Source organism: Leopardus geoffroyi, chromosome A1, assembly GCF_018350155.1.
Source record: "Leopardus geoffroyi isolate Oge1 chromosome A1, O.geoffroyi_Oge1_pat1.0, whole genome shotgun sequence".
In the NCBI taxonomy this organism is placed as follows: Eukaryota; Metazoa; Chordata; class Mammalia; order Carnivora; family Felidae; genus Leopardus; species Leopardus geoffroyi.
Window position 1 is genome coordinate 41876688 of NC_059326.1, and position 26066 is coordinate 41902753.

A 26066-nucleotide genomic window follows, 5' to 3' on the forward strand; every position below is an offset into this window, starting at 1 on the left:
TGAAATGTTTTTTAAAGAATTTTTCTGAATATAATTTGAAATACATCAGTTTTAGAAGAAAATATTGGCCCACATAACGTTGTTTTCTTTGTTAACTCTCATCAACGTGAAAGTAGTAGAAACTAGTATAATAGCCCAAGGTAATTTTATTTTCCTCAGTACAATTCAATAGATAAAACATATATTAACTTTATAAAGCAAAAGTCTGCAAAATATATACAATATTCAATGGATACAATTTGCAAAAATATTCAGAGTTATGAATATAGTAGCTTAAGATGATATAAAGACCTTCAAGAGAACTACCGAATATCTGCAATATCCTAGAAGGTAATCATAATCCTAGAAGGTGTGCTTCTTTTTTATTCTATAATTCTCTGTAAAGGCAAAAAAGCCAACATGATATCCTAAGCCTTTCATATTTGCTTTCAAGTATTTATTTATAACATTTTAAAAACATACCCTAACAGGGGCACCTGGGTGGCTCAGTCGGTTAAGCATCCTACTCTTGATTTAGGCTCAGGTCATGATGTCAGAGTTTGTGAGCTGGAGCCCTGTGTCAGGTTCTGTGCTGACAATGTGGAGCCTGCTTGGGATTCTCTTTCTCTGCCCCTTGCTTGCTTTCTCTCTCTCTCTCTCTCTCTCACTCTCTCAAAAATACATAAATAAACATTTTTTAAAAATAAATAAATAATAAATTAAAATAAATAAAAACATACCTTAACATATGTTCCAAACTGGAAAAATTCTAAAAAAAAAAGTATTTATGAAGGTGGAGTAGGAAGACATTCCAACATGGCTTAACATATTTCCATATATACTTTGTCAGCAATTCAGTACTTTAATTAATGGATCCCGTTATTGTCAGAGGCTATTTGATACTTTATTTGACCGCATACCTCAAGGTGACAAGATACCACCCTCCTAAAACTATTTATTCTCAACATACACATACACACACTGTGTGCATGTGCCTGCCATTTTATCTACTCAGGACACAGTCTTTTTTTTTTTTTTTTTTTATGTTTATTTAGTTTGAAAGAGAGAAAGAGAGGGGGAGGGCGGGAGAGAGAACAAGTGGGTAGGGGCAGAGAGAGAAAGAGAGAGAGAGAGAGAGAATCTCAATCAGGCCCTGCGCTGTCAGGGCAGAGCCTGACATGGGGCTGGATCCCACAAACCATGAGATCATGACCTGAGCCAAAATCAAGAGTCAAAATAAATGCAGCCACCCAGATGCCGCATACTCAGGACATGTTCTAATTCACCTTCCTTATTAAAGCCTTTGGCAGCTATCTGCTTACTTAAGGATCGCTATTCCCTTAAATTCAAACACATCCGTAGTCAGTGTCCCATGGTTTAGAACTAAGTTCAATACTATTTTCTGTAACAGGGGTTTGCAAACTAGTACCACAGTCCAAATCCAGCCATGCCATTTGTTTGGTATTGTCTATGGTGTCTTTCCTTCTACAGTGGTACGACTGAGTAGCTGCCAATGAAGCCTTTTATGACCAGGAAAGCCTAAAACATTTGCCATCCAGCCTTTACTGAAAGTTTGCTAACTCCTGGTAAACTATGTTTAATATAGAATAGAACATAAAAAATATTTAACTGTATTTTTCCAACATCCTTTAATTTCAGTAAGTGTATTTGTCTAACAAAAATGTAATATACTTGAGATTAAGAATAATTTTTTAAAACTTGTATTTTGAGTGTGACCTCAAAGTACCTCATGCAGCCCAGGGGACATATTGGACACTTGATACCTAATTGATTTATTAAATCATTGTAGAGCAAGAAATCCAATTATGGCATAAACCACATTTCCTCTAAGCTTGATCCCTTTATCTCGTGAGATCACCAGAGTACTACATAACTGGGCTGCGTAACTGTAGGATTAAAGATAGCTTTGAGGACCTTTGACAATAATTATGCTTTTAGCTTTTCCAATGAAACAGGCATCCTTGGAAGTCTCTGTAATTTAAAATAATAATAATAATAATAATAATAATAATAATAATAATAATAGGCATCAAGGACAACATCCACTATGTTCTTCAAAGCTTCTTTTAAAAGCTCATGTTGAAATACTTCCCAGAATTCAACATTAAAGAAAAGTATGTGTTTCCTAATGAACTGCTATGTTTCCCTTTATTAAACAATGACTGCTACCCAGTCCACTGTCCTTCCCTTTTAAAATTGGCCTTCTGCAAACCCAGAGCTAATATTAAAGCTCAATTTAGTAGCTACTTTTACATTTCCCTTCCTGTCATGCTCTCCACACTTTTGCACTCCACTCTTCTGATACATAATTCCTGTTTTTCTTTTTTTTAATATTTTATACTTAAAAAATTATGTACAATAAAATCATATTGGAAGTAGACATGACAAAAAATATGAATCAATGCATGAATAATTAAATGAATAAAGGAGTGGATAAATACATTCCAGATTATGGCATTCATTATTCCCAATGAGATAAACTGGCAAATTCTATCCAATCCTAATTTCCTATATCATCAAAACAAAGTCACAATAGAATAATACCTTTAAAAATTTCAGTAGTAAAATTTAGAAACAATAGCTGATTTCTGACTCTAAGTTAGGAAAAATCTTCTCCCAAATAAAAACTAGATTTAAGTATTAATCTAATCTGATATTATCTAATCTGTCTAAAATGTTTCCTTATATATTAAATATTAATTAATATTATGGAGATAGACCCCTGTATGTACAAGACTGGGGCTGTTAAGCAGACATTAAAATGGTACACTTGGAGGTATTCAAAATTTACGTTAGTTTACTTACATCAAGGGTGAGAAGTTAGTCACCCCAAAGCAGATAATTGGTTCATGAGGAAACACCTGAAGGTTGTAAATTTAGGAGGAATATGAATTGATTTGAATGAAAGTTTTGACTCGCCGTACTCTAAAATCCTTGTTCTATGGTGTTGTTGAGTTGGTGGGAGCCCCAGGGGAAGAAGAGCAAGAGAATTCAAGGAGAGGTCAACCCATTTTTACAAAGAATTTTACAACATCTAAGGTAAGAGGGACCAGAACCCTAACCCATTATTTGAAATCAGGGCAAGTGTCTTTACTAGAAGAAAGCAAAGAACCCAGTGGTCCCAACAGAGGCCTAGAGGCAATCAGGGCAAAAAGATCTCTGAAGTAAAACTACTTGAAATAAAGGAAATTTTGTCTGGAGACCCAGACATAACAAAAACTTTTGTCAGAGTTCATGAGGAAATGCCTGTTTCTAGGCATAGTCTGTGTTTGAGGCTGGGAACCTCAGTGGACCCAGCCACTTGGGAGTAACATTGTGCTTTGGGAAAGCGGAGTGAGCATTTGAACTCCACGAACTTAGATGGGTTACTTCTGCTGCCAGTGCTTTGATATCCTATTTGGAAAGAAGGTGATGACAATAGTGTATTCCCCTTGGGGTTCTGTAAGGATTAAATAAGTTCATATGTGTAAACCCTTTAAAAAAAATCAGTTAGCTAATAACTCCTACATGAGTGAATGTGTATTATTGTAGCCAATCAGTACAACTGATTGGCTGAATTCACCATTAATTGGGTTACATATGTAACTGGTGACAGAAAAATGGGCAAAAGCTTTGCGATGATCAAACTGACCATCAACGAGGAGTCAGAAGGACACTTTTTATAATCTCAGGCTTGTTTCTAATTAGCAGTATGTCCTTGAGTAAACCTCTTACAGCTCTGAGGCTTAATTTCCATATCTGAAAGATAAAAAATGAGTTAGTCTAGAGAATCCCAAAGGTCCTTTTGGCCCTAAGATTTTATTCGTCTACGAATCCTCTTCAGACCTTCACTAGGCATTATGAAAGAAACAGACAAAACACAGGCTAGTTTGCTTCCCTACCAGAGGTTCCAATCCTGCTATGACTAAAGAGCCTTTTAATCCACATTTGCACGACACAATAACATTACCAATTATATAAACTTTGTTAAGAATTTTTCTAATTTTGCAGACTGAAGCGGCTTTAGGCCATTGCAAAACCTTGCATAAACCAAGATGGCCGGGATTCAAAGGTTCGGAGCTTCTCTTTTTGAGTGAACAGTGGCAGTCTATTAAAACAGAATCTACACTTTCACATTTTACTGACAAGGGATTACACTAAATAAAACTTTTTTGACTGACACATATTTCCTATTACTCAGATTGTCCTTTGCTGCCAAAGCAGCAACCCAAATAGGTTCACGACAAAAAAGTGAGGAGGCCTTGTCCTCTCCTGACTATTAGCGATGACGAGAGGGAGCAACGTGTCTCCCAGCAGTCAGAGGCTATAGGGGTGTTTGTGACTTCACCTCTCTATGTCCTTTCTTCATCCTTAATACTATTATTTATTTTAGCATCTTTCCCCTTTAACTTCTTAAACCGATAAATACTAGGTAGTAAAATGCAGATTTCCCTGAATTTGTATTAAATGTGTATATAATGACTTTTCTCTCTCTCTCTCTCTCCCATTTAATTTGGAATTTATAATTGTCCTGAAATTCCTTAGGCCTTCTTTTCTGTTAATAAAAGAAATCAGTAATCTGAACATGAACTAAATACATTTAATTTTTTTTTTCATTACTGTGTGTGGGAGATAATATCAGGTCAGAAATTGCCAGGTATCTTGTGCTCCTGTGCTAGTCTTGCAATTGTCCTACAGGTCACCTTGCAGTCCGGAAGCCACATGAAAACCTATGAGGCAAAGTCGTCTCCCTGGGACCACAAGCTTATTTTAATGCTCATTGCCCTAAGAATTCATCTATCAGGTATCTGGCTATTTAGACAGTCTTTTTTAATGGCAGAATTTTTAGGTCCTGTGAATTGGCCTGATAAGTTCTTAACTCTGGACCTGTACTGTTTAGAACTAATAAAATCCACAACAGAAGCACCTCTGAACCCTAAATGGGGCATTTGCCTCACAGTAATTGAACCATATGATGTCTTGTACTTAGGTATCCTATGTCTTGATTCAAAACCAGTTTTAAAAGGGCCTGTTTCCATGACATCAGGAAACCCTTGTCTTCCAGGATAGAGGAGAATGAAATGCTTCATGATTAATGACACTATCTAAATACTGGCACAAGCTGGCGAGCTCGTGCAAAGGAGGCGTGTTTCACTGCATTCTGCCCAACACAACAGCTCATTAAGCAATATTTTCCCCATTAATGTTTAGTATTAAACACTGAATGAAAGACTAAATATCATATGGAAAAACAAATTGAAAACAGCACAGTAGGGTTTAGGGTACTTGGCCAACAGCATCCCCTTCATTTGGAAGACAGCTTGCATACCTATTCCAAAGATTAATGAGCAATCAGTTCTAAATTAAACCAAGACCTGTATTTAAATCTTTTTTTTTCCTCAGTGGAAAGCATGACTATGCATTTCACTAACCGAGATAAAATACAGTATTAGCCTTTCCATGTGTTGTGTAATGTGGTAAGAAACATGAAAGATTGTTTCGGAAACATTTCCTTCACATTTTTTCATCATTTATTTTCCTGCACAATTTGAAAGGAAATGTGCCATGATGAGGTCAGTAGTTTCTGCCACATGATGTAGAATCTTGCTCTCTGTCAGTCACTCAAAACACAGTCACTTCTTTGAAGATGGAATAAGAAAACTGCTTTTATGAACATCATAGATCCTATCACAGGCGGCTAACATAGAATTTCAATTTTATAAAAACTGTCAAAAGAAACTACCTTTCAGTAGGAGCACTGATATTGTTATCATGAGTGAAAACAGGGAAGAGCCCGCTATATCACTCAGGCCTCCGGACACTTGTGGTATGCCATCGTGAGACATTTGTATTAACAGAGAGGCTTGGTTTAAGCCACAGTGTGACTGAATCCTCAAAATGCAAAACTGGTCCAAAAAGAATTACCTTAATTGGTGGGACTTGCTCTAGAAAAATTTGATATAGGAAACAATTCACAAAAACCACTCATTATTCAGGGATTTTTTTTTTTAATACAGGTCTAAGTTTGTGACTGTGTGAAAGGGCTTGAATGGACATATGTGCGCACACACACATTTAGCATTTTTAATACATTATTTTGTTTGTGTGTATACATATATATACACACGTTTCTGGGGATGATCCAATAGCTAGCATTAGATTTTGAAAGAAAAAGTTGATACCAAACTTTTAAGAATTATTGCATAAGACAGTGTCTCCTATACCTTGTCTGTACTTCAAAAATTACCTAGGGAATGTTTTTAAATGTCAACAACAGAAACCTTTCTGAAGATGAATAAAATCAAAATATCAAGGAATAGGATCACAGCATGGAATTTCTTCTAACGCCTCAAACCTTAAAACAACACATAAGCAAACAGACAATATATGCTATTAACATGGAAAATGGGAGACTGATATAAATTTGAGTGACCAGAGAAGATCTTCTGGAAGAGATCTGACTAAGACATTAGCTGAGGATTGGGTAGCTTTTAGAATTAAGGAAAGAGATTAAATAACTTCAATATGGATTAAGAAGGGTAATTTCACAGTTATTTAGAAATATAGCCTCTTATAACATAAGTATATCTGCAGGAGGTTGAATCATGGCTCCAAAAAGGTATGTTCACATCCAAATCTCTGGAACTGTGAGTGTGATTTCATTTGGGAAAAGGATCCCTGTAAATGAAATTAAGGATCTAGGCATGAGATCATCCTGGATTCTTCAGTTGGGACCTATATCCAGTGACAGGTGTCCTTAGAATGGACTCGCAGAGAGGAGAGACACATAGAAATAAGAAGAGGAAGCAATGTGACCATGAAGGTAGAGACTAGAGTAAGGCAGGCACAAGCCACAGAACATGTGCCTTCCCATAGAAACTGAAGATCCAAGGAATAAGATCTCTCCTAAAACTTCTAGAGTGCAGTAACTCCAGCACCTTGATTTCTAACTTCTGGCCTCTAAAAATAGGGAGGAGAAATTTCTGGTTTTCAAGTAACCAAGTCTGTGGTAATTTGTTATAGCAGCTACAAGAAACTCCTAAAACATCTTATTCTTATTTTAACTATGAGGACAGTAATAACCTCATTTAGTTTCTGGATTGAAATTATAATCTTGGGAGAGAGTGTGCTGTGTTCCTCTTACTTGTAGAGTGTTTCTTCAAAATAACCTAAAAGGAAGGATGATTTTAGGTGAAGTCATAGCAACGTGTCCAGGGAAAAATCATCAGCATTCTTGAAAGTTAACTCACTCTCTCATACGCCTTTCCTGCACCATTGCCTTTCTGTGAAATGTCCATCATCATCGTCCCCAGTGCCATCATTGTCATTACTTACAATTACATAGCACTTGCTCTATGGAAGATTTTATAGATGAGGATCTGAAAACCAGAGCTGAGTAACTGCCCAAAAGTGAAGTAAAGAAAAAGAATTGACATGAGAAAAAGAAACTGCCAAGTGGTAACACTGTGGCAGATAATGACAATAATTCATTTGCTCAAGTAACAGATGATATGTGCCTTCGAAGAGCACAGTTTCTTCCCCCAGTAAATTCAGATGAACTTAACTTGTATCTAAGAATAATATGGTAAGCACAGTGACTGGAGAGAAGGATGCACATGCCCAGCAGTCCACAAGAGTGTGGGGGAGTTGGATTCAGGAAAAGAGGTAAAGTCAGGAGAAGAGATTAAGTTAATCATGCTTTTTATTATCATCATCATTATCACTATGAACATGATTGGATCAAGTGATGGCACCTGTAGACTCACTCTCATCACCTGGCTTTCTCTGCTGGCACAAAAGTAAAAAAAAAAAAAAAAACATGTATCATGGCGGGGTGGGGGGACATCTTAGAAATGGTTCTTAGAAGTTTCAACTTTTGAAAGGTACTTAAATAGAAAATGATTTACCTAGAAGAACAATCAAAAAGTTTTGAATTGGGTTATATACTTGAGGTTCAGTGTACAACAATGAAACCTCCATTGCTGATAATCCATGCTGATAATCAAGGTCAGTATAGCCCATTATGAAGTGATGCTAAATAATGATTAATGTGCTTAATCATTCAGAACTCAGGTGGAGAACTGAGGGGGAAAACTACATAGGTAGTGGGAAGGGTTTTAATGAGTTCATGGATTTGCTGAGATAAACTCTCCAAATCTTTTATTACAATCTAATTGTAATAATTATTCTGTTAAAATCAAACAAATTGAAAGTAATAAAAATACTTTGAAAGCATCTTATGTATGATACATCTTCATAGTTTTATAATCATAAATGGTTATTAATTTCCTTTGGAATATGCATCACATTTGTATCAGAAGTATCAGATTGTTTTTTCTTATGACTTTTTCCTTCGTGTCGATCTTTATTCTGCCATGGAAGCCTGGCATTTTAATTTGGGAATCTTGTACGGCTTGAGCTTTTATATATAATTCCAGAACAAATAAGCAGCACCCTTTCTGTTCAAGAATATCTAAAGAGGGTACAGGCAAATCTGACAAACTTCAATACCAGTTAAAAACTCTCTTCTTTTCAGCAAAAGGGGAGTGTTAATGGTAACACAATTTGGATTTGCAAAATGACTTGGAGAAATCTGGAAATGCAAAGCTATCAAAAGGGCAATCCAAAAGGAGAGGAACAGAAGTGAGAATGTTTGATTATCCCACCCTATCCTTCCAAATGTTAACTCAGACTTTGTTGAGAAATGCAAAAAGGGCTCAAGTGGTTACGTGAGCTTTCCGGTAAAGCCAATAGAAGCCCACATGTGGCTGTTTATCGTGATATAAACTGAGCAATAAAAAAAAGTAGAGAATATTCATTCTTAAAATAGAGAATATGATTTTGAACACAAAATATGTAGATACCCCCAGTAGATTGAAAAAATGCCATCTTTTGCTCCTGTTTTAGCATAGCTGGCAATCTCTACTAAAAATCTGAAGTGTGTGTGTGTGTGTGTGTGTGTGTGCTTGTGGGTGTGTGCGTATACACACATGTAGATGCACGTGCCCTTGTATGCCTCAGGAGAAAAATCCCAGAATTGCACGTTAGTGTCCCAATGACTCCGTGTTTCTAACCTCAGCCCTATCTCCTTAGTGTTGCCAGTCAGTGCCTGCTAGTTCTCTCTTTCCCTCTCATTCTCCTTCTTTACAGCAGCATTTTAAATCTCCCTTGATCTCTGTAACCCCTCATCTACACCAATCTCCTGTCTTCTCTAAAACGGCCATTCCTATTCTTGGAAATGGACACCATCAGTAGGCAAATCCCCTAATCTGCCACCTCTTTACAATCCTCCTGTATTGCTCACTTCTCTTTTCTGCTTCGGTGTGTTGAAAGTTAACACTGGTCTGTCTGCTTTCACAACCCAGTCCCTCACTCCACCCAATTTAACTGTTGGAGGTTAGCTCCTAAAAGGTACTTAAATCCTTCCATTTATTTACACCTCCACTGCACAGCTCTTCCCTTTCAAAGCTCTTATGTTCACTACTTAATTGAGTATCGGTCTGATTCCCCCAGTAGAAGGGGCTATGACAGTATTATTCCTTATTATTCCTAGGACTGAGCACCAGGCTTGGACATAATTGGTGCTCAATAAAAATAAATAATAGCCACAAGCGGAAAGCCGCCTCTCAATTCCTATCAAGAAGGGCAGAAAGCTTCCACTAACTGGAGCTTCCCTATTGTAAGTGCCTTAGAGAAGAGATAATGCTATTTATTTTAATTATGAACTGAACAAGCATAAAGAAAGAACACCTGAGGTCTGAGTTAAAAACGTTATGTAAAGTGACTGTGATCCTGTAGTGCTAATAAAAGATAAAAATAAGAGCCCTGTGTCTTGCACAAATATTTTGATTAACAATTTTGTCAGAATGAAGATTCCCCAGAAGAGGAATATCTGTATGGCTCAAAGTTCAGAAATGTTGCCAAGCTAGACTGCCTAAAAATCGTGATAGTCTTAAATTCCGTGTATTTTTAAATGTATGCAATGCTTTGAAATCTCTCTCCCTCTCTCTCCTCCTTCCTCTCCTGAATCACTAATATTCTTTATTTTGGCATAATTTGTCCTCTTATTTTATGAGTATTTTGAAAGAGATCAGTTCTCATCGCATTGGGAGTTAACATCCAAGATGCTTTTGATACTCTGGTTTTTCTCTGAATGTCGGAAACCTAATATCTGGAACAAATACCTGAAATGAATATTTGAAACAACAATGTCAAATTTCACATGAATGGAAGCTCAAAACACACTTAACACATCCCCAGCAAGAGTATCTCAAAGTCACATATTTTTTAAAAGTTAGAATAATTTTTTTAACAAAATCTGTGTGAATAAGGGAACTTGTCTGTCTTTTGGATTACTTATAAATGATAAACTTACATGATTGCTTTTGGTGCAAGCAAAGGTGCATCAAAAGACTGTGAGCCATTCCCTGCTTGCCTGAGCTAAATTTGAGCAGGCGGGCCTTGCAGTGGCTCTGGAATTTGACTATGAATGTTCCTGGGATTTCCTCAGTCCTTGGCCGGCTTTGTTTTGGGACGCTAAAACAAGGAGCACTAATCCCCTATAGGAGCTTTTCAGAAAACATCACCACTCTCACTGGACACTTCTTGGGGAAAATATCTGACTATGTAAGACGTATGTTGTTAGTTTTGTCCATTTTTCCGTGTGTAATCATTCCCAAATTACCGTAAGTGTCAGGGTGGAACACAGCCGGCCGCCTTGTTTTATTCAAGCTACTAAAAAGAGAATTCCAGACTGGCAAATATTGTCCTGTCATTTCTTTTAATTAAAGATAGAATTCTCTCTCTGAACTCATCGTTTAGTATGTTACATATAAATCTTTCCCACTACTTTGACCTACAGATGATTGGTTTCTCTTTCTCTGCACTCATCTCTGCCCCCTCTCTTTCAATTTATGTAAAATAGGTGACCGTATTAAGGGACGTGTGGGGACATGGTGCTGATACTCCACAGTAGAAAGTCCAGGGTTCTGGACTTCTTATTTCATAGACTCAGTTCCCTTTGGACTGATGAGGTTCCATATGGTAAAACCTACATAAGGAAACCTGCTTGCCCTTGACATGATGGCCCAAAATGTATAAGAAAGTTGAAGATATGGGGCACCTGGGTGGCTCAGTTGGTTAAGTGTCCAACTTTGGCTCAGGTCATGATCTCGCAATTCATGAGTTTGAGCCCTGCGTCGAGCTCTGTGCTGACAGCTCAGAGCCTGAAGCCTGCTTTGGATTCTGTGTCTCCCTCTCTTTCTGCCCCACCCTCACTCACACTTTGTCTCTCTCTCATAAATAAACATTAAAAAAAATTTTTTTAATAAAGAAAAGTTGAAAATAAAAGAAAGTAGACAAGAATGGATCATTTATTAGAGATAACTTATCAAATGCAGTAATGATGCATACACGTATCAATTGTTCAAAGATATCCATATGCGTCCCTAAATAAATGCTAAAAAGAATCAAATTACAGTAGCTCCATTGGTGAGTTATTATGAGGTAGTCTCTAAAGTAAGAGGGGTGAAGATGTGATTACAGGAAAAAAACCCTAAATGACAGCAATAATAACTAAGATGTTGTTAAAGTAAATGGTGACAACCCTGAAGGAATAGCTTTTTTTTTTTTTCCTTCCAGCAATTTCACCTTCTCTCAATGACTAGAATTAGAACTATAAAAACAGAAATGGCAGAGGAAGAGGCAGTCCAGTGCCTTTGGAGCTGGCTTTATAATTTTTGAAAGATCCACCCCTGCTTTGTTATCTTGTGCAGTGAAAACTCTCAGCAGTTCCCTTCACAGGGGAATCTTCCATTTCCGACCCGGCATTCCTCCCCAGCCATACAAGGTCACTCAATTATCCTCTCTTCAGATGCCAGCCCCACAGAAGGAAACTACTCTACTGAGGAAGCTCCTAGTGATAGTGCAATTGTACACACAGAAACAAAGTACTGGCATCTTGCTGAAATGTGTTTTCCCAAGCAAGTGAAGTGTAATTTTCAGCTGTACAGTATCAACTACAAAACTACACACAAAACGTGAGTACCTAGTCAAAAGGAAACAACCTTTCTTCATTCTAAGCCAGCCATACCTTTTGTATTACCCTGTAAAGTATCATTTACTTAAGTCAGAGTAACCTATCCATAGACAGGGAAAATCCATTTAGAAAAGTATTACATTAGCACAGCAACCGCTAGCAAAATTCTCCTAAGAGGATGGCAGGAAGAGTATAACAATGGCCTCCTTTTTTTCCTTTTAAACAGTAAAACTGCACTGATTTACAGTTTAGAAGAGCTGTAAAACTCTTGCTGTGAATTAAAAACATTTTTTTCTTGAATTTATCCTAAGTGATGTATCATTGCACTACTCACTTAGATAAGTTTGTAAGGTAGGAGTTTTAAAAATGTCCTCCCATTACTCAGTGGATTTTCAAAGCAGTGGCAAATTCACCTAGAAAACCACTGTTCAACTTTGAGTGGCACCCTTCTTGCTCTTCGCTAGCGGACTTATGGGGATTGATGGCTTCCACAGTTAAATAGAATATCTACTTTAATCTCCTCTAACTGCTGTTGACCTATCTCTGCCATTGCCTCCCAAGTATATAATAAATCAAGAGCATTTTACATGAAAAATGAAGTAATTACTCAGTGAATCCAATGGCTAATTGCACATAGAGGCCTCTGGGAAATATGGGACAAATCAGTGTCAGATTTCAAAAGGCAGAAAGGAAGTTGAAGTTAATAACTCTCAAATACTGACAGGTTGAAAAGGACTTGAAATGCACCATTTCTTCAGACACAGAATCCCCACTTAAGGGAATTGGAAAATTCTAGCTATACACCCAGTCTTTATGCCAATAATAGTACTGACAGCTGAGAAAATAGAACCTATCGCACTAAAGTGAACTATTTCAGAGAAAAAGTAACTACCTTTTATTACCATTTGTATGAAGTTTTCTGAGCAACAAAAAGGTTTGTATCTCTTTCTTTTTGTTTGCACGTCGGTAGAGTCAAATTTGTTCCTAAAACTAACAACTACACTGTTGGTTGAGATGTAATGAAATCTGATTGTCTCTCGAATGCTCAATAAAATTGTATTGGAACTGAATATTATGCAATCTCTTCTTATTATAAGAAGTTTGTTTAAATTTTTTTTTCTGTCTGCAAAAGCATCTGATAGATCAAATCGATTCATTTGCATTTTCTTCTTATATCTGTCTTATAGAGTAGGTAGTATATATCTGTGTCATAAAAATATGACATATACCACCATTACAGAACAAAGATATAAAGGAAAAGGCTCCTCATACAGATCAATACCACATAAGCACAAGATAGTACTGCATACTACGAAAAACTTATATCACCATACTATGGGCAGGGGGAGGAGGAAAAGGACTCTACTTGTTTCAGAAAAAAAAAATTCTCTTTTGCAGGAATTCGATGATCCAAACAAAACTTTTATGATAAGAGTCATAAATATACACACAATGCATTCACAAAGTATACCCTGAGCGCGCACACACACACACACACACACACACACACACACTCTTATCTCCCTACAAATGTAATTAAGTTATACTGATAATTTGTTATTGTCAATCACTATTAGCAGAATTTAATAAGCAATAACTTCTCTGCTTACAATTTCAAATTCAAGTACAGGTTTTAACTTTAAATTCTTTTTAAGCTTCTCCCACTTCCTCCTGATATGGCCCAGGGTTTTGAAGGTCTTTTGTCTATGGAAAGAAATTATTAATACTGTCAGAGCATGAGAAGATATGTGTTTGTGACAAGGATTCCCAATGGCCTACCTTTCAGACTTCATTACTTTTAGACAGTGTGTGGCTTATCTCCTGAAACCACCTCAAATGAGATGAAAACTTAATGCTGACTTAGTAACATTTTACTTCTCTCTTACCGCAGGGCTTTGAGTATTGGATATCTATTAATTGAGGTAGATTGGTTCCATAGTCATATCTCTATTTGGGGGATTCTTATCTTTGTGCCATCTATTAAGTGTCTTTGTGGTATCTTTTTTTTAAAAAGTAAACTGTCACATCAACAAGAAAAAGAAAAAAAGTCTCTATTTTTCCTCAATCTAGTATCCCATACATGCTAAAATAAATGCTATTTAGATTAGCAGAATCCTCCAAATACAATTGGTACTTCCATATGCCCGCTGATGAATGAAACCATAAAATTCTGGTTAATATCACCAACACAGTTTTCCCTCTCTTCTTACCAGCAAATAAACTGATAGTGAGCAAATCAGAGATTTTATGCAATTATAGCACAACTAAATCCTTTGCTGATGTTGGTTGCATTATCATTATCATTCTGAGAACTCACTCTGGGGAGAACACTGCCTTCTGAAATACTTTACTAATCTCTTTCTCTTTTGAAGTGTTTATCTACCTTTAAGTGCAACTCACTGACTTCTACCAATATTTTCTCCTATTTCTTCAGGCCTGGCTCTTAGATGCTTGATGTTAAAAACTCTGTGGTTTTTAATCCTCCATTGTTTTCCCCATGCTTATTATCGTGATAGTACTGGAGTGCTTTAAGAAAAAGGACTTTAAAAATAACTTTAAATGATAAAGTGTTGGAGGTAAAAACAAAATCCCTGTTTTGTTTTTGAAACCCCCCTTTTTTTTTTTTCTGTCTTTGCTTCCTTTGTCCCCTGTCTTTGATCCCTTTTGTCTCCTGCTTTCTTGGTAATATTGGTTCTATCAGACTCAGGTGGTGATAAGAACTCTGGTCTAAAGAACAAAAGACAAATGAGAACTTGCTGATAACAGATAGCTCCCCTTTTGCATTTATTTTCAGACTGGGAGGATGCTGCCCTCTATACCTATCAAGTACAAGAAAACAACAGTCTTTATCCCCATTTAATCTCAGTGTATTGCTGTGATGTACTCATTAAAAGTTATATATGGGGAGCTGATTAACAATCATTGTTTTCAACCTGGCGGTGGAAAGCACTGTTACCAACAAGACATAAGGTTAAAATAAAAGGATTGTATATTACGAACATCTCAAGAAGCAATCTTCTTGTTATGGTATGAGTCTTTTTCCTTCACTTGAAATTCTTTACTCCAAGAATGTGTAGTAAAAGACGAAAAGCCTCCTCTAAATTTTAGCGGCTCTTCTAAGAAATATAGATCATGTTTTGAGATTCATTTGGGTTGGTGGTCCATTCCTTACACCTGTAAAATATAAGAAGGCTTCTGGACAAACGAACAAGGAGAACAAATTTTCATTTGAGGTTTTAAATAGTATTCATTTAAAAATGATGTTTAGAGGTGTCTGGGCGGCTCAGTGGGTTCAGCTGCTGATTTCGCCTCAGGTCATGAGCTCATGGTTTGTGAGTTCAAGCCTGGATTTGGGCTCTGTGCTGACAGTGTGGAGCCTGGAGCCTGCTTCAGATTCTGTGTCTCCTTCTCCTTCTGCCCCTCCCCAGCTCGCTCTCGGGTCTCTCAAAAAAAATGAATAAACGTTAAAAAAATTTTAAATGCTGTTTATACATTCTAATTAGTGAAGCATTAAAACAACATGTCTGTGGAATTTTAAGTTAGATTTCCATCATGTAATTATAAATTAATAATAACAAAAAAGGAACTTAGAGACTTAGGCTACAGACTCCCATTAACTTAAATTCTCTGGGTTACAATTTCTTTCTCTGTAAAATGAGGAGAATGTCTATACATCTCTAATTGCTCTGTTTCATCCAACCTAAGGTATTATATTGTGTTTACTTCATAAGTTGGAGATCTCTATGGTTAAACATGTCCTATATGTCAGCATATCAGTTGTCCAAATAAGGATTAGAAAAGCTTCACAATTAGACTCATGAGTTTTAACATTTAAGACACTGAAAATGAGTCGTAAATGAAGAAACAAATTTAAATGTTTTTCAACATTCTTAGCAGTTAATTGTAATGTTCTTTTCTGTTCCAAATATATAAATATTTGATTCATTTCATCTTTGATTGATCACCCCCATATCATAGTAGCCATTCACCATGGCTTTCACTTTTCTTTCTACCTGTTATTAGTGTTTGGCTATCAAAGCTTTTTTTAAGAGTGTAATACACTGTGACAGCATGAAAACTAATTTTAGTTTTTAGAAAATGGTTTAACTACAGATAAGATGTAGTAGCTTAAAGATATGCATACCTCAAAGTGTCTATGGAAAAGTTAAAAGGTTACCCATGGTCTTAGTGACACATCTTCACACAGGCTGAGGAGGCCACTTGTACCCTCATGCACCCAACACCCTGGCAGTTCTGTGCTGCTGGCATTCGAGGATTCTGGACTGATGTTATTTCTGGCAGAGAGGCATAAAACCGGAGCCTCCACTTGAAGCAATGGTGAAAGGGCACCAGCTGTTTCCAGATAATTGTGGATATGATCCAGACTATCAATCTATTCCTTTTTTTTTTAATTTTAACTCACTTTTCTATTTTCTCATAACGACTACTGAACCCCTTTCTACATCTCACAGGTTATACTTTTTTTAAGGTCAAATATTGAGAATATATAAAAGTAAATAGAAAGTACAAAACTACTTAGATACTCATAAATTAATAATCAAATTCCCTTTGCCTTTGAGTATAATAATTACCTTGAGAAAGAGGTTTTTTTTTTTTAAATGAATAGCGTTGTTCTTTGGATCCTAAGATCCTGTTTTAGCTAGATCCTAAAATGTTAGTTGTTTCTAGTGTTACGTAGTCAACTTAGTGGTTGAAGTCAGCAGCACAAATAGAATGTGAAAGTTTTTTTGAAATATGTTGTTCAAAGGAAAAGAAAAGACTTCCCAACAACATGGCAAGATTGATTTCTTTTACCTTTATACCTACATCTATTTATACATCTTGAAGATATATACGAGACTAAAGCCTGAGAGAGGAAGCTATGGAAATTTTAACTATCTATATTTTTTACATCTATATACCATTTTTTTCTTTTTTTTTCAAAGAACTATGATTTTTTTTTTCAACGTTTATTTATTTTTGGGACAGAGAGAGACAGAGCATGAACGGGGGAGGGGCAGAGAGAGAGGGAGACACAGAATCGGAAACAGGCTCCAGGCTCTGAGCCATCAGCCCAGAGCCTGACGCGGGGCTCGAACTCATGGACCGCGAGATCGTGACCTGGCTGAAGTCGGACGCTTAACCGACTGCGCCACCCAGGCGCCCCAAGAACTATGATTTTTATAATAAAAATATTTTAAAGAGTGTGTGAAGACTATGAAAATAAAAGAAATATCCATAATGATTTTATGATTTCGTTGAACATGAAAGATAAGGTAGCCACTAAGTGGAATTAAGTTATAAACTATTTTCCGAGCTGTAATAAAATATATTATACTTTTAAAATGGTTTTATATAAAAGTCTATAAGTTCCATATAGACCTCAAAGTTTTAAGTTCTATAGAAAGGTTCTAGTAGTTAAATAACTGAAGAAGAAATGAAAGGCACAAGCAAATATAAAAAAGAAAGTAATGAAAAGTACTTAGGCTTATTTCCTGGAAGAAATGTTACAATAACAGTAAAAGTACTGAATACACAGGGGCGCCTGGGTGGCTCAGTTGGATGAGTGTCCCAGTTTGGCTCAGGTCATGATCTTGTAGTTTGTGAGTTCGAGCCTCATGTTGAGCTCTGTGCTGACAGCTTGGAGCATGCTTTGGATTCTGTGTCTCCCTCTCTCTCTCCCCCTCCCCCACTTGTACTCTGTCTTTTTCTTTCTCTCAAAAATAAATAAATAAACTTAAAAAAATAGTACTGAATATATAGATTAAGTTTATAAAGTACATAATCATTTAGTAATTCTGGATTTCATTTGCTAAAAATAGGAAAAATTTTATCTTCTAGAAGAGGCTGTAAGTATGTATCTTTCACTTTTGATGAGTAAACACTATTTTTGATCAATATCCTATAAGATGGTTAAGAAATTGAGAAGAATACATTATATTGAAAGGATCCATGTGATTTAAAAAAAAATAGTTCTAATGTCCCCAGTGATTATAACATTTTGTTTACCAGTTTTAACTGTTAATGTCATGGGCCCCATATGCCTCACTTAGAAGCAAAACTGAAGTAGAAAGTCTTATTTTAAAATCATTGATTTTGGGGATGCCCGGAAGGCTCAGTTGGTTAAGCATCCAACTTCAGCTCATAATCTCACAGTTCATGATTTCGAGCCCCACGCTGGGCTCTGTGCTGACAGTTCAGAGCCTGAAGCCTGCTTCTGATCTGTGTCTCCCTCTCTCTCTACCCCTCCCCCACTCTCTCTCTATCTGTCTCTCTCAAAAGTAAACATTAAAAAATTAAAAAAGAAATAAAATCATTAACTTAAAAAAATACATCGTCATAAAGCGGTGCCTGGGTGCTCAGTCAGTTGAGTGTCCCACTCTTGGCTTTGGCTAAGGTCATGATCCCAGGGTTGTGAGATCCAGCCCTGCATTAGGCTCCACAGTGAGCATGGAGCCTGCTTAAGATTCTCTCTCTCTCTGCCCCTCTCCCCCACTCGCTTCTCTCTCTCTCTCTAAAATAAAATTGAAGAGGAAACTAATACATGGTCATAAAGCCAAGTAAACTATACCATATTGAAGTTACACCAGAAAGGAAGAATTTTTCTGAAAACTCTTCTAAACCTGTTTCACGTATTTTCCCATGTAGAGCAAGTATCGGTGTATTACAATTAAGAAACAGCAGTAAATTATTGAAAGTTTAAGCATTTATATTTCAGTCTCTTGCAAATTTAACAATCAAAATACTTCTAAGATCTACTTCACTTTAAAAGCATTATATCCCAATCTCCCATTCTTACACTCACTGATGAAAACATCTGCTTTTAAGCACTTTTTCTTCATGTCACTAAATTCAAATAGACGAAATGTCATTACTTATTCATTGCACGATGCACTTATTTAACCACAATATTGTGCTGTTAGCTTTAAGAGGCATAAGCCTAGAGAGAAGTCAACAAGTATTTTGCATGGCTGTCCAACAACTTTATTAATTTGATTATATAATCTAACAACGTATTTTGGTTAAAATGAAACCAAATATAAAGTTGCAAAAAGAAAAACCAAAAAAAAAAGCAAAAATTACCAAAATTTATTTTATTTAATCAAACCCAATTTTAGTGCAATTGGTTGACTTCTGGAGCTCTGTATGGGCCACACATTTATGGAGGATGGAAATCCATCCAATTAGCCAATTTGAAATATAACCAAAAATAACACCATGGAATGGTTACCATGACAGAATATACATGTTGTTGGGATTCACTAGTTTTCCTTCCTCTTGCTGTAAGAAATGCTATTTTCATTGATGCATGTTGATATTTCAACCTCAAAGAATGAACCAGATGAATTCAAAATTGGAAATTCAGCTGGTCCCAACTCTAGGATGTCATTTAGATACAACTATATAATTCAGAAGAGTCAGGGTAATTTTTGGAGAAAAGTCAGGAAAATATGAAAACTCTAGTTTTATAAAGATGAATAGATACTTTTAAAGGATGTCTTCATTAAAATTTTATTACGTTTCCTTTCCTTTGTCTCTTATACACACTTTCTCTTTACATTGGCCTTAGCTGCACCCATTCCTACAAGAGTTATTCTACTCTGGACTCACTGCAACTGTCTAATGAATGCAGCATACATCAAGGCTGACAGTCTTTCTAGTACCTTTATGAATATTGGCAGCATAATCTTGTTGTCAGAGATTCTGAAATTCGTAACAAATTCAAAAATAGCTCTTGTGAAGTGTGACAAAAGCTATAGTTATTAATACATGGCAGGCATATTTTAGTATAAGACAGTGGCTCACCTTTTTGTTTTTCTCAATTTATTATATAAAAAAACACCTGGCCCCCAAAGGATAAAATATCTCTGTAATAAAAAAGTACTATTGAGTCCTCTGATCCAAAGCTCTTTGTTTATGTATACATGGTATAAATGGACACCAAACCAGAGATCCACTAATTTTTTTTGGCATTCTGATTAGTGAAAGATCGTAACAGAATAATATTTAAATGATATTTTTCAGAACATGCAATATTGAAAAACCAGAATATGGCCACTTCGATATTTAGTAACAGTAGAAATGATAAACTGTATAGAGGGGACATTAAAAATTGTTAGCAAGAGGGAAACATTTTCTTGATATACCTGGTTTCTTGTGCAGCATCTCACCACTAGGCCCTGAGTTACACATAGAATAAGATGGTCCCTTTAAGCAAACACACACACACACACACACACACACACACACACACACACACACAGACATACACATTGAATATTTTTGCAACCCCTTTAAGTCCAAAACACGATACTATTATCACAGATGTTCTTGTGGAAACTCTAAGAATAACAAGCTCCTAGCTATACATACAACTTTTCCTGCCCAGCCCTCCACTAAATGAACCAGACATGAGAAGAACAACAGCTGGAATAATCCCAAATACAATTTTATGCCACTTTGTTTCTAAAGTATCATTTTAACTTATGATCTGCCAGAATTTCATACCAAACTGGATTGATTCAGAACGTAAGAGGTGAAAAGCTCTGCAAAGCAGATTTTATGGTTACCAGTGGATTCTAGATAATTCTCTTCTAATTTAAACACCGTGTTTAGGAAGGGCTCTGATTGACACTGCTTGCGTACCTTCCCTCCAACTTTCCAAGAGTCAGTGACACCATCATTGGCAGCTTCATCATAATCACAGTGTTGGAACAGTAGTATGAAGGAACAATTCCTTCCAGGAATATGATGCTAGTTCCCAGAAGAAATTTCAAAGTATAACTCCAAAATGGCCACTGTAAAGTGCTTTTGTAAAGAATCCTAACTACATTTGTAATAATATCAGTGAAATGAGGTAATCAGTTATCAAATGTTATCTTAACAAACAAGGGTATGTATCTGCACAGACCACTCAGACATATCTGTATGGCCCATTAAGTTTAGAAAGTAATTTTTCAAGTATTATTTCATTTGATTATCTTCACTATCCCATACAGTTTTAGGAAAGGTCTTATTGGCATTTTATATATAGTAAGCAATTTGATTTTACCAGGTGACTTATTCAAGGTCATAAGCCTTAGGGATCGGGGTAGCTGAGCCTCCAACAAAGGTCTTCTGTCTCCTCATCTACAATCCTTTCTTCTGTGCCTTGCCTTGCCTTTCCCAGTGCCTTTCTTCCTTTTGTGCAAGGAAGGATGTACCTAAACCAAAATATATATATTTTAATGTTTATTTATTTTTGAGAGCTAGAGTGTGTGTGGGGGCGGGGAGGGACGGAGAAAGAGAGGGAGACACAGATCTGAGGCAGGCTCCAGGCTCGGGAGCTGTCAGCACAGACCCCAAATCAGGGCTTGAACTCACGAACTGCGAGATCATGACCTGAGCCGGAGTCGGACGCTTAACCGACTGAGCCACCCAGGTGCCCCCTGAACCAACATATCAATTAATACTAGGAATAAGTTTAATCATTTAGCACCATTTCGTTCAACATAAAAATAAACTTATTTGTCTGGTTTTTAGAAAAATTTCGTTGTGCTCTTGTTTTATGGCCTTCTAAATTCTTCCCATGTGTTATCACACTCAATCCTTACCTGTCCGTGATGGAAAGATAAGACTCAAAAGGAAGCCTCATCTTCCTATTATCTACGTGGCTTCTGCTGCTGAATGTTAGTAGTTAAAAACTCTGACACATCTTTTTGGAGTATTTTGGGGGTGCAACATAAGCTTATTAAAATTGCAGCTCTAAAGGAATTAGTTTCTTTAGCTCTCCACACTATTGTTCTGAGGAACAGGCCTCAACTTTAGAAACGATGGAGATGAAGGATGGAAATAATATATAGCTATCTGGCATGTGTTTCGTGGGAGTCTTGGGAGTGCGGTCAGGTATTTCTAATTATCTGCCTAGATGAGAACCACCAGTTGCATTGCACACAGTGATCGTGAGCACCCTGGTTATGAGCACCCTTGAGTCTTCATGGCTCATTAGTCAGCTAATGATGCATTATGTTCCGCGAGGGCTGAGCACTGCCATCGCTCTTGGAGATACAGGATCTGGACTGGAATGAACCCAAAACCTATCTACGGTGTCCATATTAACTATTTAATTAATTAATTATATAATTAGCAGACAGTTTTTCGATATACATAATAAAGAGGTAAGATGGATAGGATCGGTTGACATTTCATGTAGCGTAAAAGATCCACTGAGCATGTGACATTTAAACAGGTAACCTCAGAGAAGCGAAGGAGTTTGAAGATACCTGGGTGAAGAACATTCCAGGCAGATTAGCCTTGCAGGTCTGCAGAATAAACGGAAGCCTGTCGTGCTGACGTTGAGAGAAATAAGGGAGATGTGTGGGGAGATGAGGTCAAGGAGAGAGCCAGCGGCCAGATTATGTAGAGCCTTGCAGACTATTGAAAAGTCTTTAGTGTTTACTCTGTAAAGATTAACACAGAAGTCATTCAAACAGTTATTCTAATTAAAATAAATCTTTTATCCAGGGCACATTTGGTCACTGAATAACTTAGTCACTGAACAGGAAGTCCTCTAGGCTTTGGGTATTCAGTGACCAAAGTGAGGGGAACTTTTTTTCACAACTTCCTATTAAAAGCTACCCAGTAAAATTTTCATTAAATACTAAAAAGACCCTCCAAGTAAATCATTGTGAATTCTCCCTGTGGAAAAACTAGTGTGCTTTTCTATTTGACAAGACCACTAGAAAACCAAAAATGCAATACAGGAATAAAAGAAGGTAAAATATTTTTTTATACGTCTCATTAGAGTTACCTTGGTTGTCTAATTCAGTGACAAGAATACTCTTAAAAAGTCTTCCGTGCTAATGATGTTCAGACAATACAAATGTTTCACTTATATTTTCATTAATTAGGGCTTTGTGCTCTTTGTTTCTGCATATTATTCACAGAGACAGAATGAAAGGTAATAGGGTAACAATTAAAATATGAATATGGAAAGCAATTAGGAGTGGGGGAAACATCTACAAAAAGCATATATCACCGGAAGGTAATAATTTAATACTTTCATTTATACAAATGCTCAGAAAACACTGTCCACAGTTAGAAAGTTCAGAGAAATTATTCTTGCCAGAATGGAACCTTTTACCAAATTATATTTCCTAGACCTTCAATATTCACCTCTTATAGGACATTAGGGTTCTCTAGAGAAACATAACTAATAGGGTCTGTTTGTGTGTGTGTGTGTGTGTGTGTGTGTGTGAGAGAGAGAGAGAGAGAGAGAGAGAGAGAGAGAGAGAGAGAGAGAATGAGATTTAGTATAAGGAATTGGTTTATATAACTGTAGAATCTGTCAAGTGCAAGATCTGCAGAGTATGTTGTTGGTGAGCTGGAGACCCAGGGAAGAGTTCAAGTCTGAGTCTAAGGGAACTCTGCTGACAGAATTCCCTCTTCACTGGGAAGGCCACTTTTTGTTTTAATGTAATTTTTTTTTTTAAGTAAGCTTCACACACAGCACAGAGTCCAACCTGAGGCTTGACTTCAAGACCCTGAGATCAAGACCTGAGCTGAGATAAAAAATCCGATGCTTAACTGATTGAGCAACGCAAGTGCCCCAGATCACCTTTTTTCTATAAAGGCCTTTAAGTGATTAGACAAGGCTCACCACAATTACAGTGAATAATCTGCTTTACTCAAAGTCTGCTGGCTTAAATATTAATCTCATGTAAAAATATCTTCACGATAATATCTAGAATAAAGTTTGATCAAATATCTGAGTACTGTGATGCAGATAACTTGACATATAAAATTAACCATCATATATGGGATAAAGTCCATTACAGGTTTGGAGTGGAGTAAGATTCTCTCTAGGGAGTGTGAAAGGTTCATCTCAGCAAAATATTTGACAAAAGATTATACTTCAGGGAGAAGTATAATTTTCAACATGATTCTAAAGCCATTAAATAAAATGGAAACAAAACTTTAAAGTAAACTATATATGTAATGTTTACTATATATAAAGGCATACTAAAATATTTTTGTGTCTGATATGTTCATAGTAATTTTTTTTTATTTTAAGTGGTTATTCATTTTTGAGAGAGAGACAGAGTGTGAGTGGGGGAGGGGCAGAGAGGGAAGGAGACACAGAATCGGAAGCAGGCTCCAGGCTCTGAGCTGTCAGCACAGAGCTCGACGCAGGGCTTGAACCCACAAACCGTGGGATCATGACCCGAGCCGAAGTCATACACTTAACTGACTGAGCCACCCAGGTGCCCCCAGAGTAAGATTTTTTTTAAGTCTTTCTTCCTTTTCTTGCAAACCACTCAGAGCATCAACCACTTCCATGTCTTTAACATCACTCAACACCTTACTACAGTTTACTGGAACCACTTTCACTAAAGCCATCATTGACCTCTGTAAGGCTAATGGGTATTTTTCAGTTCATTGATTGTATAGGCTCTTTCTTCTCGACACTCAACATTAGCTTCCGAAAGTCCATGATCTTCTTTATCTCCTTTATGGGATCTCTATTTTCTGATCATCGCAGGATTTTGCAGATTCTCTTCTCCCTCCCCCAAAACTCCAAGTCAGTATCATTCACTTGGAATGATTTGAAATTTCTATTAATTTGGGAAAATTTACTTTTTACCTTCCGACATCCCCCCCCCCCAGATAATATAGGGTAATACCCAAGCTCTTTACGTGATGTCCCAGACCCCATGGCACAGACTCAGCTTTACCACTCTTCTGCTTTGCACTGCACTTTGAACACCACATGATATCTTTGTGCAAACTGGGATATTTCCCTTTTTTCTGTCTTACTACTTGCTTCACACTCCCTAAAGACTGGTCTGACATCTTGTCCTCACTAGTCAGATTTAGTTCAAATAGAACCTCCTAGAAATTCTTCCTAAGAACCACACTCTCAGATATTTTATGTCTCTGCTGCTTGTTGAATGAAATAAAGAAATAAAAATTCTGACATATCTCAACCACAAACTTGTACTCTTTTTTGTATTGTAAGACATTCCATATGAAGTATATGACATTGAAATAAGCACCATTTTAAAACCAAGAAGCATAAAGAAAGATGTTCTCTAAATTTAAATAGTTTATAATCCAGACAACCTAAAAGCCTTATAATAAAAAGACCTATTTTTTTTTTTTTATTGTTGCAATGCTTGGTAGTTTCTCTTTAAAAAAAGTGTAACTATTATACTTTACATACATAGCATTTGTAACCTAATTTTTAGACGCACATATATATGTATATAACTGATCCCATTATAAGCCTATACCATCCCATTGTTTTTCTTTCTTAAGTTTTAATTTAAATTCCAGTTATTGAACATATAGTATAATATTAGTTTCAGTAGTAGAATTTGGTGATTCATCATTTATATACAACATGCAGGGCTCATCACAGCAACTGCCCTCCTTAATACCCACTGCTCAGTCAACTCATTCCCCCTTTCCTCCCCTCCAGCAACCTTCAGTTCATTCTCAATAGTTAAGAGTCTGTTCTATGGTTTGCCTCCTCTTTTTTCCCATGTTTACCTGTTTCATTTCTTAAAATGCACATATGAGTGAAATCATATGGCATTTGTCTTTCTCTGACTTACTTTGCTTAGCATAATACACTCTAGATCCCCCATGTTATTGGAAATGGCATGATTTCATTCTTTTTGATTGCCAAGTAACAGTCCATTGTATATGCAAACCACTTTTTCCTTATTCACTCATCATTTGATGGATATTTGGGCTCTTTCCATAATTTGGCTATTGTTGATAATGCTGCTACAAATGTTGGGGTGCATGTACTCCTTCAAATCAGTATTTTTGTATCCTTTGCATAAATACCCAGTAATGCAATTGCTGGGTCATAGGGTAGTTCTATTTTTAACTTTTTGAGAAACCTCCACACTGTTTTCCAGAGTGGCTTCACCAGTTTGCATTCCCACCAATAGTGTAAGAGGGTTCCCCTGTCTCTGCATCCTCGTCAACACTTGTTTCCTGTGTTGTTAATTTTAGCCATTCTGACAGGCATGAGGTGATATCTCATTGTAGTTTTGATTTG

General features: G+C 36.6%; 1 protein-coding gene across 9 annotated transcripts in view; it reads right to left on the minus strand.

The window, feature by feature from the left end:
* Nucleotides 1-26066, minus strand: part of PCDH9 (protocadherin 9) — a 929325-nt gene that overhangs the window by 212034 nt on the left and 691225 nt on the right. Inside the window, exon 5 of one of the 9 annotated variants that reach the window (XM_045478633.1) lies at nucleotides 22436-22455. The exons of the other annotated variants lie outside the window; for them this stretch is intronic. Within the exon in view, the coding sequence (XP_045334589.1) occupies nucleotides 22451-22455 (5 nt within the window). The 3' untranslated portion in view covers nucleotides 22436-22450. Of the gene's footprint in view, nucleotides 1-22435; nucleotides 22456-26066 lie in introns of those variants that run through there. 9 annotated transcript variants of the gene reach the window in all.